Genomic DNA, 16,305 nt, shown 5'->3' on the forward strand with positions numbered 1-16,305 from the left:
TTGTTCTTTGCAGGTTATCCATTGTGAAAAATTCTAAGTGTGATTATTCTTTAGTCACAGTACCTCACAAGTGAATGCATGGCTTTGTGCTCTGCACCAAAGCATTTTCCCTATGCAAAAATTCCCAGTTGAGTCATCCTTGTCTTCCAGCTTACAGGTACCTTCATCACATCACCAAAAGGATCCTGAGGAATGTCCTTATGAAAAACCAGCTTTTCAGTCCTGTGTAGAGTCTGTGGGCCCACTTTCAGTTCCAGATCCTTCGATAGCTGAAAATTCTGTGTCAATAAGTGGTTTCAGAAATTTCTCAACCTTGGTCAGTCTCTGTTTCAATTTTTGCTGCATTGACTCATACTCAGCCAGGATTCGAGCAAACCTTGTTTGCAGAAGGTCTACTGAGCTCTCCATTCGGGTGACCTTCTCTTCAAGATCTTTAGGATCACTTCCAGCATTTGCAATGTTTATGTCCAATAGACCATCTTTCATCAAGATTTGCTTCCCTTTCTCTTCGAGCATACCTTTGGCATCTGGGTACTCAGTTAGAGCTTCCATGAGGTCATCTTTTGAGAGACAGAACAGATCTGAGTAGCCAATGCTTTTAATATTGGCTGTTCTTCGATTGCCAGCTTTGCTACCTTTAATATTAAGGATACTGATCTCACCAAAGTAGCTGCCATCGCTCAATACCACAAACTGAGTGATCCCGTCATCAGCCACCACGGCAAGTTTGCCTTCCTTGATGATGTACATCTCTCGGCCGATATCCCCTTTCTTGCAAATGTAATCTCCAGGACTGTAGACTTGGGGTTGTAATTTCAAGACCAACTCCACCAATAGACCAGCTTCACAGTCCGCAAAAATGCTCACCTTTTTTAATGTGTCTAAGTGAACGTTGATGGCAATCTCTGCTCTCAGTTTATCAGGTAGATACTTCAAGACTTCTCTCTCATCCACTGTTTTTTTGTTGGTCCACAGATAGTCGAACCATTTAATAACTCGCTTTTCCATATCTTTGCTTACATTTCGAAAATGCATGTATTGCTTGATTGCATCAATTCTAGCTTGAAATTCTGCCCTGGCTGCATTCATGTTGGAAATCATAGAACCTATGTTACCGACAATGGTGGCAAAAATTAACACTCCAATGAGGAAATCAGCCACCACAAAGAAATACTCAGAATCCCTCACGGGAGGTGGTGTTTCCCCAATAGTGGTCAAAGTCAGTGTAGACCAGTAAAGACTGTACACATATTTTCTAGCCAAACGGCCAAAATCAGGATCATTAACATCAGGATAGACCCATGTGTCATTTCCAAACCCAATAGCTTTGGAAATAGAGAAGTACACACATGCATTCCAATGGATGATGATGATGATATACATAACAAGGTTAGAGATCCTGAAGATGTTTGGGTAGTTTGTCCTTGTTTCTGTTCTCTGGAAGAACTCAAACATTCGAGAGATCCTTAACAATCTGTTTAATCTAATTTCTGGATAATTCCAGCCGAACTTAATATACAGCAGATCAGTTGGGATCACTGATAGAACATCAAGTTTAAATTGAAAGGTTGATTTATACTTCTCTATGAGTTTACGCTCTTCCTTCACCAGTAGTCCTTGTTCTAAGTAACCTAAAATAGAAAAAAAAAAATTATTTTCCTTTTTATGTCATTGTGAATTTTTCTACAGTAACTCTCAACCAACTTCGCTGAGTTCAAAACAAGAGTTCATTTCAATAAATATGCTTTCAGGTATGCAATGAGATCAACATGTGACTGTGGAAAATGTTCTTTTGCAGAAATAAAAAATAAAGCTTTATAAGTACAAAATGAGAGATTATATGCAATGTATATATATGAGGTATATATGCAAATTTCTCTAGGCTCAGTATCTTGTCCAGGTAAAGCTATTCTTTTTATAAACAGTGTTCATACAAATTTCTCTGCATGCTCTAACACTGTGTTTAATTCCTCATGCCACTCTTTTGTCAAACTCCCAGCCTCACCCTTGAAGCTTGGGTACCTCCTTGCTGTTTGAGTATTCTGCATATTCTTGCCTTACCCCTTCAACATGACGCATATCTTCTTAGAGGCTTCATTTTCATATCTCTTTCTTGCCCTTCCCCAGGCTAATTTAGACATTTGGGATCTTCCTTTCGCTTAAGCTGCTACTATGGGCCTTGTGTATTAAACCCAGAATTTCAGTGCTCTGAAATATTTCACTAGGGAAAATTTTATTTCTCTTCCTATTTTGGTTACCAGAGCTGAGCACAGAACAGAACTGAAATATTGTTTCAGTGCACTGATACTAGAAAATGTCGCTATTTTACATAATGATTCTTAAAAGCCACTCTCTGCATACACAGGTTACCTTTGCATATAGAGTAGTATAGAAACAATGGGCTTACACTGATTTAACAAGAATACTTAAGTAAGAAGCTAACAGATCCTGCCCAGATTATTGGTCAATAATGCCTCCCCATGAACCATAAAGTTGAATTAAAGATGTATGTCCTGTTTCTTATAATATTTCTAGGATAGCTCTGCTAAGTACAATGACCTTCTCCCCCATGTCTCTTCAAGGTACCTCTGTTTAAGTAACAATTACCCTTTCCTCACAGAGCTGCAGAATATTTCTGTTCTCTCTGTTCCTCTTGCCTGGTATAAACCCAGTAAACGGGCTAATGGAGGAAAACCATCAATCCACATCCAGAAGGTTGCTAGTAATGTCCTTCTGAATCAGCTGGAGTGGCCTAAGCCTGTGGGTTGGCCTTCCCTGGTGGCTCAGCTGGTAAAGAACCTGTCTGCAATGCGGCAGACCCAGGTTCAATCCTTGAGTCAAGAAGATCCCCTGGAGAAGGGAATGAGAACCCACTCCAATATTCTTGCCTGGAGGAGTTCATGAACAGAGGAACTTGGCAGGCTACAGTCCATGGGGTCGCAAAGAGTCAGACACAACTGAGCGACTAACACATACAAGCCTGTGGGTGGGTATATGGCACTCTTGCTTTCAGTGGTGCGTTTTCTTCTCAAACAAATCTTTGTTTTTTTAAAGAATAATTGAATTAATAAATTTCAAATTAACCATAGAGACAAAAGAACAAAATTGCAAAATATCCAAAACTAAACATATTTACCTGTCCTTGTTCGTACAAACATATCAAGAAAATAGACTATATCTGATAGGTAATCAAAAACAAGCCAGTATTCTAGATAATCAGACTGAAGTTCATCAAAACATGCTCTGTAAAAGAAAAACTTGTATAAATAAAATGAAATGGGACCAATTTAAATAAATTTAAATAAAAGTCCTCTTTGTATAATTTTTATCACGATGAGAAATATAATACACTAAGGTGAGGAGGGGTAGAATCCATTTACTCAACCATGGTTTCCCCAAATTTATTCCCAAATCTGAGGGTTAGATTTAGTTTTTTCACATTTCTGAATTTCAACATTCTTTCCATTATACCAGTCAGCTTTCTGAAAATATCAAATGAAAATAAATGGCTCAAGCTAATGTCAAAATACTGATAATTCTTGGTGATACACATTGATAACCAGGTTCATACTGACTGTTTATACCCAAAGTGCCTCAGGAAATCACACTTGGCCCTAGGTGACTGAGACGTTCACTGTCTAAAAGATAAGGAACCATAGATACTACTTGGGAAACCCATCTTGCTCTATAAAACCTAGATCCTTGATCTTTTTCCAGTCTTGGCAAGTTACTTTTTCTTGCAGGCCAAAGAAAATAAAAAGTTTCTCCCAAAACTCTAATTAAATGATTGAGCAATTCAAAAGTTTAAAAGTATGTCCATATCTCCCATCCCAGTTCTGGATTTCCAAGGATATTGGAAACCAAAGAACTCTTGAAAACACAGAGAATGATGTAACATCTAGAAAACTGGTGGTGGAGAAAGGTGTGTCCTGAAGAGCTCTAAGCCAAACAATTAAGTCAGTGAAATTGGAAACTAGAAGTGGGTTGAGATCCATAAAAACATACAGACACCTTGCAATAATCATGGTCCAGTTATACATAACAGGTAAGGTGATGCAGAACAGCCAGTTGTAATACATATTTCCTGAGGGATCAATAACCACAACTTCCTTCTTCTCTCTAGCAGCAATTAGAAATAAAGGGAAGGTTACCAAAAGATAAGATTTTTATTTCACATATCAAATATGGTCACACCCATCACCCACAATTAATGATATAAAAACAAGCTGGAGAAGCTCACTCCACAGTGGAAAGACTAGTTTGGCATAGTGCATTAATCGTAAGAAACTGGTTAGTGAGGGGTAGATAGTTAAATTATTAGTCTCACATTAAACCATACTTTAGACTTTATCCAAGCCTTTATTTTACTGTGATGCTGCAGACACTTCTATCACTCCAGCTACTGAGAAAGAACAATGGCATAGATCATGCCAAACTCTGGATATTCCACAGATCCCTTTGGAGGGTTACGGGTGGTGGGAGAATGATGGTTTTGCCACTCCCCTTACCAGGTAATATAACAATCAGGGACCACATTGTGAGGGGGAACTCATGGCTTCTTTCTCATCTGTATGGAGAGAAGAATATAACACAATCTAATAAAAAGTACTCGTCCTTAAGTGTGCATGAAGAATTGAGAAGCAATAGAGGACAAGAGAAAGAAGAAAGGAAGAAACTATACCATCAAATGACATTTTTAAGAACTTTCTGGTATCAAGTCTATTATTTTTAAGGATTTTTCCCTTTATACAACATCAACAAATTTCTAAGAGGCACAAATAATTAAACCACTGTCTGATAAAGAGTTTTATTTGAGTAAGCTAAAAGAACAGTTTTTTCTTTAATTATAAAGTAAAAAGATAGCTCAGAAAACATCACTCAGTCTTATTCTTATGAAATTCTAACTCTTAAACATGGCTTTTGTAATGAGACTACTTTAGATTATTTGCCATACAGTATGTATGACTCAAAAATGTTAATGAAATTATTAAATTTTTACTTCAAATAAAAAAATGATAGTAAGACCCTAGAAATGCAATTTTCTTTGGATCTTAAATATGTCCCAATAGTAAGCTTATCTTCATCAGTGCTTGAGGAAGGAAATTAACTATGACACTGAAAGTTCTTGATGAGAAAATTAAGACTACCATTGCTAATGTTAAGGAAACTGGAAAAAAATAATTCACATTTGATAGCAATTTATTTAGCCTTTACACAGGGCCTCTTTCCTATAACTTTCTGGGAAATTATCTCCGCATCTAAAACCCATCACAAATTTACTTCTAATCTCAATGCCATTAAAAATACCTACTCCTCTTTCTTATCTTTGCCTTTCTCCTCTTTCTTTTTCTTGTCTTTGTCCTTTTCTTTCTTCTTTTTCTTTTCTGTGTCCTTTTTATTTTCATTTTTATCATCTGGCTTGCTGAAAAAGTGAGCAATATAGTTGGTAAAATACAAAAATGTTATGGGCATAAAGTCATTCAAGCCAAAGTCTCACTTACCTCTTCTTTTCTTTTTTCTTTTTCTTCTTTTCTTTTGGTTCTCTATAGGAAAAAACAGTATCTGTGTCACATAAACAAATAACGTTCTAACTTCCATTCTTATTCACTTTCCTCTTCATTGGGCAAGAATTCTGAGCTTTGTGTTCAAAGACACACCCCCACGTTCAGAGACCAGAAATCTGGTCTCTTAATGGAGAAATTCAACCAAAACTAGACACATACCCAGATAAGAAGCAAATAAAAATTCCCGGGAATTAGTTCATGTAGAAAATTGGGGAAAATGGAGGTGGATAAAGGCATAAACCCAGGGAGGGAAATTTACAAAATAACAGCTGCAAGAGTGCACTTTCAAAGTCTCAATGTATATCCAAAAAATGGTTAAACTTTCAGCTTCTTGATGTCATTTAGATTTATACTTGAATAAGAACTTTGAGAATTTCCAGAAAATGTCATGACATTTCTCTAGAGGGATAATCCTGGCTGAAGCAATATTTTATGAGCAGTCAAAAACTACTACGGTAACAGAATTAGAATTCCAGTTCTTAGAATCATTCACTGGATTTGAGATCATCTTCTATGTACAGTTTCTTCTTGAGTAGAGAGTATGTGATTAGAGGTCTCTTTCTGCAGTTGGCTTTCTCTGTCAGCAGAAAAGGATTCTGGAGTCAGACAGAGTGAAAGTCATAGTAGGCTGTCATTGTTGGCTCACATGTCTTGGGAAAATATATTATTCAGAGTTGAATGAACAAGCATCTCATTACTACTGGGATAGTCAGAGAAAGCTGTTAAAGAGAAGTAGGAATAAACGTAGGCATCCAGGTATGGGTAAGAGTTGCAGAGGCTGAGAGAAGAGGAAGAATGCTAAAGGGAGGGAAACTTTCAGGTGCAAATATACAAATGAATTTAATCTGGGTAGGAATGGCCCAGTGGAAGGAGAAAACTGTTACCAAGGAGAAATAGGAGATAAAATTGACAAGGAGCTGGGGCTTGGTACCTAAGGTTGTCATGTACAAACAGGAACAGAATATAAAGTCAGATAAGATGGAATTTACAGCTATAGGAGTACATTCCTATGATACAGGATTTCACATCCTAACACAGACCCTGGGAGATGGTGCTGGCACCTTCTTGGATGGCATTTTAAAATTCAGAAAAGGTGATGGTTCACACTAAGTGACATAAAAATTACAAAATGCCATGGCAGATGGTGGAAGAAGGTATCAGAAAGATTCAGAGAAGCAGCATGCTAAAATGAATGTACTAAGTAAGGAAACTAGCCCACCATCTGATTGTGTTCCCTAAGAGGGCTGAGAGGATACAAAAATGATAGGGACTGTGCTGGTGAGAGGGGTACCAGCCATCACTGAGCAGCTCAATGGTGCTGTCCTCTGTTTACCTCAGCTGGTAGTGAGAGACGCTGACCTGGGTATAGAACCAGATTCCCTGAGAGCAACAGGGATGACAGGATCTAGAATCATGGAGATCAGCAGCAGTGCTTACCCATCAGAAAAGAAGTGGGCCTGATCATTGTCATTAGCAGTTAAGTGCACATAGTAGCTAGGGCCTTAACCCACAGAAAGCTATAGAAGGGGTTAATAGTCTACTGTGTTCCTAGATAGGTGGGCATCCCATTGACTTGCTGGGGTACTGTTTAACATTTACGATAAAAACACAAACCAGGAATGGATGATCAGGAGGTTGAGGGCAAGTTACCCCAATAAAAAGTCACAACCCCTCAAACAGTTTCTAAACCTGAGTAAGCTTTCAAAAATGAAACCACTGACTGGAGGAAAAGCCAAGCTCCCATGAAGAAGGACTGCAACAGCAATGACAAGTATATTCAGTAATGATGTCCCCAGTCTTTCCCCTAAAGAAAATCAATGATCATTTACTTAGGTAACTGTACCCTAGTGGGGCTTCCCCGAAGGCTCAGCAGTCAAGAATCCGCCTGCAAGGCAGGAGTCAGAGGAGACACAGGTCAGATCCCTGGGTCAGGAAGATCCCCTGATGGAAAGCATAGTAACCCACTACAGTATTCTTGCCTGGAGAATCACCATGGACAGAGGAGCCTGGCAGGCTACAGTCCATAGTGTTGCAGAGTCGGACACGACTAAAGTGACTTAGCATGCAAACACGCACCCTGGGGGAAAAAAAGATTGCCTAGATACATTAAAGACCACTTGGCAGTGGATACAAATTTTGTTATTGAGACCCAGGAACTAAAGCATTATCATGCCCCCTCCATTAAAATGGGGGACATATGGTGGTTTGGTAGTAATTTGTGGGGCCTCCATTGGGTCTAAAGATGCCCCCTTGTGGTCATTTCTCCAGTTCAGTTCAGTCGCTCAGTCAAGTCCGACTCTTTGCAATCCCATGGACTCTAGCATGCCAGGCTTCCCTGTCCATCACCAACTCTCAGAGCTTGCTCAAACTCATGTCCATCGAGTCAGTGATGCCATCCAGCCATCTCATCCTCTGTCATCCCCTTCTCCTCGTTTGAAATCTATTGACTTCCTTTACAGGAGAGACTGGGGAAATCATTACTGAATATACTTGTCATAGTTTATACTTTCTCCAGCTGCTCAAGTATAAACAGAATAAATCTATTTGGCCATTAGAAGAACCCTCATCTCCACTTTTAGCCATGAAATTAAAAGACCCTTGCTCCTTGGAAGCAAAGCAGTAACAAACCTAGACAGTATATTCAAAAAAAAAAAAACAGACATTCCTTTGCCGATAAAGGTCCATATAGTCAAAGGTATGGTTTTTCCAGTAATCATGGATGGATGTGACAGCTGGACAATAAAAAACGCTAAGCATCGAAGAATTAATGCCTTTGAACTGTAGTTCTGGAGAGGACTCTTGAGAGTCCCTTGGACTGCAAGGAGATCAAACCAATCAATCCTGAAGGAAATCAATCCTGAGTATTCAATGGAAGGACTCATGCTGAAACTGAAGTTCCAATACTTTGGCCACCTGATGTGAAAAGCTAACTCACTAGAAAAGACCCTGAAGCTAGAAAAGATTGAGAATGGGAGGAGAAGGGGACAACAGAGGATGAGATGGTTGGATGGCATCACTAACTCAATGGACATGAGTTTGGGCAAACTCTGGGAGATGCTGAAGGGCAGGAAAGCCTGCCGTGCTGCAGTCTACGGGGTCACAAGGAGTCAGACGTGACTGAGCAACTGAACAACAACAACAACATCTCCACAAGTTTCTTGGCTTGTGGAATATGAGCTAACGTAGTGAGGAGGACCCGGAGAAGGCAATGTCAAGCCACTCCAGTCTCTTGCCTAGAAAATCCCATGGATGGAGGAGCCTGGTAGGCTGCAGTCCGTGGGATCGCTAAGGGTCGGACACGACTGAGCGACTTCACTTTCACTTTTCACTTTCACACATTGGAGAAGGAAATGGCAACCCACTCCCGTGTTCTTGCCTGGAGAATCCCAGGGATGGGGGAGCCTGGTGGGCTTCCATCTATGGGGTCACACAGAGTCAGACACGACTGAAGTGACTCAGCAGCAGCAGCAGCAGCAGTGAGGAGGACCAAGTGGAAGCCATAAAGCTGTTTCCTGCTGCTGCTGCTGCTGCTAAGTCGCTTCAGTCGTATCCGACTCTGTGCGACCCCATAGGCAAAAAACAAACAAACAAACAATATAGCATCCTGGACAGGAAAGGAAATCAATCCTTGAAGACCTAATGCATGCAGGGGTGGTGTTTCCCCATCACATCCTCATTTAATTCAATGCCTGACCCCTACTACAACCAAATGGATCCTGCTGGACAGCAGCTGCTGCTGCTGCTAAGTCACTTCAGTCATGTCCGACTCTGTGCGACCCCACAGACAGCAGCCCACCAGGCTCTGCCATCCCTGGGACTCTCCAGGCAAGAACACTGGAGTGGGTTGCCATTTCCTTCTCCAATGTGTGAAAGTGAAAAGTGAAGTCACTCAGTCTACTGCAAAATCAACCAAATTGTAGCTCCCATTGCAGTCACTGTGGCGAATGTGAAAAACAATACACTCACCCAATCTACACCAGATTCCTAAGAATCTGGGTCAGAGTTATATTCAGGGGGAATGTGTTATATTTAATCACTATCAGGGAAGAAGGTCATAAACAGTCCATATCCACAAGGGATGGACAACAGTATGTCATCTACAGTATTTTCCAGGGCTATGTTAACTCTCCTACTATCATGACATAATCTCGAGGGACCTGGGCTATCTGGACATTCCTCAGATTATCACATTGGTCCACTATATCTGTATCAATGACATCAGGATAACTGGGCCCTCAAGGAGGATTATCTAACCATGGGATAGACAATGACTGTTGACCATGAGCTGGATCTTGTCAGAACTAATGAGTCCTAAGGTTGTATTGCAGTCTATCATATGATAAAGTGGTATATTTGGGCTTGAGCAGGTGGCTCAGCACCTTCTCCCCATGTCATCTACCACTGCTGTCTCAAAGCTACTCCTCCTGCCCTATCATGGCCATATATCAGCTTTGTAAGAGCAGCTGATAGAGCATGATCTATGATAAGTCAGTTTGGCACTTTGGATTAAGCCAAACTGAGCTGTTGTCTACAGGAAAGCACTACAGACAGGTGGCCTTAAAAGACAGTGAGGTTAATCTTACCAATGGGACAGTGTCAAACACCACATAGTCATCCACTTTGTGGGAAAAAAGAAATGGCTCAAATTAAGAATATACAAGGATTCATAGACAGTCACAATGCATTGGCTGGTTGGTTAGGGACCTGATGAAAAAATACTGAAAGATCAGCAAAAATAATTCTGGAGAAAAGGCAGACTAAATGGACTTGAGGGGCATGGGGACAAAGTTTTAAAATTTCTGTATCACATGTTAATGTCCATCAAATATCAGGTGCCACGGAAAAGAAAACAACCAAGTAGAAAAAACCTGCCTGCTGATAAAGCTACCCTCTGTCACTGGCATCCTCAATGCTGGCACAGCATGGACATGAATGGAGAAACCATGGTGGCAGAGATGGAGATGCTGTATGGGCCCAGCACAGAGGTCCCATTCACCCAGGTGATTTAACTGCTGCTCATATGGACAGGGAGGCCTGGCGTGCTATGATTCATGGGGTCGCAAAGAGTCAGACACGACTGAGCAACTGAACTGAACTGAACTGAATACTGTCTAACCTTCCAGTTATAAAGACTAATGCTATGACTAACACAGCACCATCACTTGAAGAAAGTGGTCACTTGGTGGCAAGTTAATTACACTGTGGAAAGGGTATCAAATAATTCTGACTTGAATCAGTATTTATTATGGATGCTGTGCTCAGTCGCTAAGTCATGTCTAACTCTTTTGCAATTCCATGTACTGTAGCCTGCTGGGCTCCTCTGTTTATGGAATTTTCCAGGCAAGAATACTGAAGTGGATTGCTATTTCCTTCTCCAAGGGATCTTCCCAGCCCAGGGATTGAACATGCATCTCTTGCATCTCCTGTATTACAGGCAGATTCTTTACCACAGAGACACCAAAGCAGTCCTATAATATGGATACTAATTTGCTTTTTTGCTTCAGGGCTTTGACCAGTGCCACTGTCCAGCTTTGGTTACTGCCAGCTTATAGTTTCCCTCTCCCTTGGGTGGCCTTGGCTGAAGGAAGCAACCATGCTCAAAATTATGCCACTCTTCCTGAGGCAGCCCTCATCCAATGACTGTGCATGCGTACAAAGCCCAGTCCTATCACCTAACTATGAAACAACTCTGAAGGGCCATCACGGCATCACATGGCACATCAACTCTATTTACGAAGTCCAGCTTCTCTCTCTACCCAGTCCTACTCCCTTAACTCCCTTCTAGATGTCATTTCTGAAAGCACTCCCAATAAACCTCCACATACAAGCCTCCATCCCAGAGACTGTTTCCTGGGAAACTTGACCTAAGACTTATTGACTCTGAATGAGAACAATTAATAATGCTTCATTTATTTGGTCACCCTAACCCTAACCACGGAGGTGCAATTGCACATATGCTCTAGACAAGGGTTTCCCACATGTATTCAAATACACACATACTACTTTTAACACAGCTAAGTCATTTTTTTCAGAAGAAAATAACCAAATGACAAAATAAAAGAATATCTTTGCAATTGTATTAGATAGAGTTTGCCAAAAAAGTATTTGGAGTCTAACACATTCAGACGTATTTATGCCTTTTCACTGGTTTTCTTTAAAAACAAAGGTTTGACTTTCTATTGCCGATATACTTACTGCTCCTTATTGCTGCTGTTGTTAACATTAAAAAGTGCAATGGCGCCAGGCAGGTATTGCTCCCTGGGAAATGAAAAAGTACAGTGAAGTCTTAGTAGTTACCATATATACAATGTCCATGGTAAGCAAACAGTCTTAAAGAACAAATGCTTTCCAGTTTCTACCCATTATTAACTAATGCCTAGGCAATTTTTGAAAATAGCCTCCATGAAGTGTGAATTGCTGAATGTTAGTGCCCTGATTCAAAGCGTTCAGTAAATGTCTATTCATCAGTGCCTACAATGGATTGCATTAGCATTCTTACAACCTGAGTGAGCCAATCTGGATGCTGCTAACTCTTAGCAAGAGATCTAAGTCTTAGACTGTCATGGAAGACAAGAGAAATAAAAAAAATAGGAAAGCTGAAGGTGGTCAGTGGGGAAAGAAAGAAGAGAGGGGAAAAAAGAGGGACAAAGCCAAAGAAAACATAAATAAGCAAGATAGAATGGGAACCCCTCATCCACACCAATACTACACTTCTTTCACACTCTCAGAGTCAACAGTTTGAGGTGGATTTGTTAGCTTTTCTCTTGTCATACTCACCCTAGTGCTTGACTTCCCTGAAAGTAGGGTTGAAGGGGAGAGAGCATTTTAGAGAACGACAGCTAATCCCTCTCACATACAATTGCTTGGAAGAAGCATCAGAGAAGAGGAGGAAATCAGAGAGGATTCAGGCATGAGATTTCTTAAGGGATAGACACAAGTCTCAGGGAAACTGATTGGAAAGTGTGTTTATGACTTGGAGCCCTGTGAACATGAATTATCATCAGGCAGTGGCAGTTTCCCAAGAGAAGAAAAAAGTAAGGAACAGAATGGACTTCAGAATAGCTGGGCAGCAGGAGGGTTTGCCAAGCCTATCAAGGTTGCTAAGCCCACCAAGTGGAAGAACAGTGCCTTTCTTTCATCTAAATAATAGTTTAAAAACAAGTGTGGAGGGACCAATCACATTGCTCACCTCTGTGATGGTTGTCCGCTTCCGTGTGTATTATTTCTAAAGGAATCCCTTGCATGGGGGTTCTCACTCTCTGATTCTTCAAATATAGAGGCACTGTCGTCATCATCATCAGAAAAGGAGCTACGGTCCAAAAGGTGGCAAAGATGAATTAGATGAACATTTTGAACCATTATAGGGGAACAACATTTCTCACTGGGGGGATCTCTTCTCCTTCTCTCTCAAACAAACACAGACGACAATGTGTAATAAGACTGAAATGAGAACTGTGCAGAAGTAGCAATTTATTCTCAAGAAGAACAGAATTAGAGTATATGCATAATCCAGCACAATACGTGTAATTAAGAAACTACTTTCTAGGACTTTCATATTTGTATTGTTTGATGAATTGATGACGATAATGTCAGTATTCGTCAGATAGAAAGTATGATATCTGTGTGCATGTGTGCTCAGTCGCTCAGTTGTGTCTGACTCTTTGCTATGCCGTGGACTGTAGCCCACCAGTCTCTTTGCTATGCTGTGGACTGTAGCCCACTGTCCATGGGGATTGTCCAGGCAAGATACTGGAGTGGGCAGCCAATCCCTTTTCCAGGGGATCTTCCCGACCCAGGAATCAAACCAGTGTCTCCTGAATTGCAGGCAGATTCTTTACCAGCTAAGCTCCCAGGGAAGCCCCCTTTATATCTATATGTTTAGTCGCTCAGTCATGTCCAACTCTTTGGGACCCCATGGACTGTAGTGCGCCAGGCTCCTCTGTCCATCAGGATTCTCCAGGCAAGAATACTGGAATGGATTGCCATGACCTCCTCCAGGGGATCTTCCCAACCCAGGATCGAACCCAGGTCTCCCACACTGCAGGCAGATTCTTTACAGTCTGAGCCACTGGGGTAGCCCTTGATATCTATACTTTAGGCCAAATATTACAGGTTTTTGAACTAACTTGTAATAACATTTTGTTTCACCAAAAATAAATTCAACTATATTTATACATGTTTGCTTCATTTATAGGGTGACCACTTTAAATCATACTCTTAAAACACATTAGCATTTCACACTATTCTTTTCCCCCACATTTCTCTATGGCACTGTTGTCCCTTTAGATGTGAAATGTTTCATGAGGAAAGGTCCTGCCAGTGATGAAAGAAATATTTGGCAAAGGTGTTTAAGAATGCCCACAATAATATCTATGTTCATTTGTTAGACAAGTTAGGCTTTCACAAAAGTGAAGTCACTCAGTCGTGTCCAACTCTTTGCGACCCCATGGACTGTAGCCTACCAGGCTCCTCCGTCTATGGGATTTTCCAGGCAAGAATACTGGAGTGGGTTGCCATTTCCTTCTCCAGGAGATCTTCCCAACCCAGGGATTGAACCCGAGTCTCCCACATTGTAGGTAGATGCTTTACCATCTGAGCCACCAGGGAAGTCCAAGTAGAAGCAAATTCACTAAATTAAATAAATTACAAAGTTCAAGATTTGAAATTAAAACTTAAACTGCAGTTAAGCCCATTCAAATTTAAGAACGGTGGCTGGTATTAAAAATACATAGAAGAAAGTGTGCATTTACCTGCATGCTCCATTTTCCATCCTTCCTATTTCCTTTTCAACATCTGGTCCAACTACATTGGGAATATTTACAAAAGAGCGCCATGTATTGATAATCATTTTCTTCATGGTTAGTTTAATATCTGGGAAAAAAAAGTCTTGTTAGCAAAAAGACTTTTTATATCCTTACAAATATAATCCAAAGTTTCATTCTGTCATTCTTCCAAGGTTGTATTAACAATCTTATTTCTCATTATAGGTAGAAATTATTTTTAATAGAATATAGTTAGGGTCTAATACTTTAATTACCACTAGATAGGTTTTTGTGTATTTTTTTAAAATTCAAGAATGTACCAGAAGTGTAGAACTTTTTTAAATTTGGATTTACCCTAACTTTGAAATATTTAGACAATGTAAGTGTAGAACAAAACTATAGGGACTTCACATACACACCCAAAAATGAAGTAATAAAAAAGCTGTAAAACAAAATACCAAAATGGATGTAATCAGATGTGAATTTCTACAAGCATTCAGAAAAAAAGTGAGTCTCAAGTGGGATGCAAACTCTGGAGTGAATAAAGATGTGACTGATCCATATTTTAGCAAGTTTACTGTGTTATTCTGATACATATACCACTCAGCTTCCATACAACCAGTTAAGGCATCAGGAAAACACCAAGAACAAAGCAACCCAACCTTGTGATGGCTGGAGCCCAGCTTCATACAAAGTGAATGGCCAGCAGGCAGATCTGCTTTTGTCTTCTTTCCTGATGTTCTGCTAGTGCCCAGAGGTGCATGCATGGTCAGCTGCTTCAGTCATGACTAACTTTTTGACCCTATGGACTGTAGCCTGCCAGGCTCTTCTGTCCATGGGATTCTCCAGGCAAGAATACTGGAGTGGGTTACCATGCTCTCTTCCGGGGATCTTCCCAACTCAAGGATCAAACCAGTACCTTTTACGTCTCCTGCATTGGTAGGTGGGTTCTTTAACCACTAGCTTCATGATGACACCCCTGCAACCATGACTGACTCCAAGTTCCTTACTGGGTCTCCAGTGTGCTGCAGTGACACGGCTGGAAACAAGTTCCTGCTGGGCCCGGACAGTGTGCCTGTGTGCAGGGACAGCCACTGCTCTCCCACCATGGACATGGAGTCCCATGTTGAAGCTCTGCTGTCCCAAGGGTCCAGCTATGTCCAGGATCCTCCCCTTATCCTTGCTGCTTGGTATTCACAGAGCTACCCTGTGAGGATTTCACCCCTAAGGATGTTTCCTTTAAAGTTGCATAGAGACAACATCTGATATCCAGAAAAATGAGCCTAGATGAGCACTAGGTATCCATACCAGCTCCTCTCCCAGACCAGACTACCCACTAATAAAGTGCTGCTGCTGCTGCTGCTACGTCACTTCAGTCGTGTCCGACTCTGTGTGACCCAACAGATGGAAGCCCACCAGGCTCCCCTGTCCCTGGGATTCTCCAGGCAAGAACACTAGGTGTCAGTAAAAAAAGGAAACTGGATTTTTTTTTTTATGTTGCTATTTCAATAAACAAAGAATGTTACCTGCCATTCCAGTAAACAACATGTGAATATTGCCCGCCATTAAGTCATTGGAGCAACTAGAGCAGGCGCACCCTGAGGGGATTCAGAATGGAGAAAACAGGCCACTGGCCTTAGGTAAATAAGATGCATGGCAAAGGAGTAATTTCAGTGAGCCCAGACTCTTGACACTTCCCACACATAGAAAAGGACTAAAATCATTAACTTAGGAAGTCTGTTTTTTGTGATTAGCAGCAATCTTTTGATGGTCGACTACATGATTTTCTTTCATTTTTTTTCAGCAAAAACTCCTGTATATCCTCGTTCCCTCCCTACCTCTTTCGATCAATCCCTCATAGCTATCTACAAGGTTGCCTCTCAGACTATAGTTTTCGGTAATGTCCCCAAATAAAATACAATTCTCAGCTTTTAAGCTGTATGTTTCTTCCAGTCGACAAAACAAAAACCCAGTATCTG

General features: G+C 40.8%; 1 protein-coding gene across 1 annotated transcript; it reads right to left on the reverse strand.

Moving 5' to 3' along the window:
* Positions 1 to 216: 216 nt before the first annotated feature.
* On the reverse strand, positions 217 to 14,421 carry CNGA1 (cyclic nucleotide gated channel subunit alpha 1). Its single transcript, XM_055434997.2, has 8 exons — positions 14,315 to 14,421; positions 12,754 to 12,873; positions 11,760 to 11,822; positions 5,502 to 5,543; positions 5,312 to 5,422; positions 4,012 to 4,119; positions 3,137 to 3,243; positions 217 to 1,631 (listed from the first exon to the last, which is right to left on the reverse strand). Exons 1-8 carry the CDS (start codon positions 14,419 to 14,421, stop codon positions 217 to 219), a joined length of 2,073 nt encoding a protein of 690 aa, XP_055290972.2.
* Between the last annotated feature and the right edge of the window lie 1,884 nt (positions 14,422 to 16,305).

Source organism: Moschus berezovskii, chromosome 5 (assembly GCF_049115385.1).
Source record: "Moschus berezovskii isolate FMDL1 chromosome 5, NW_MosBer_1.0, whole genome shotgun sequence".
NCBI classification, from domain to species: Eukaryota; Metazoa; Chordata; class Mammalia; order Artiodactyla; family Moschidae; genus Moschus; species Moschus berezovskii.

Coding starts and splice junctions, on each gene's coding strand:
- CNGA1 (XM_055434997.2), bottom strand. CDS start 14,421: ATGAAGAAAATGATTATCAATACATGGCGCTCTTTTGTAAATATTCCC. Junction 5,423..5,501: donor AAGAAAAAAGAAAAGAAGAG/GTAAGTGAGACT, acceptor TCACTTTTTCAG/CAAGCCAGATGATAAAAATG. Junction 1,632..3,136: donor GTTTGTACGAACAAGGACAG/GTAAATATGTTT, acceptor TTTCTATTTTAG/GTTACTTAGAACAAGGACTA.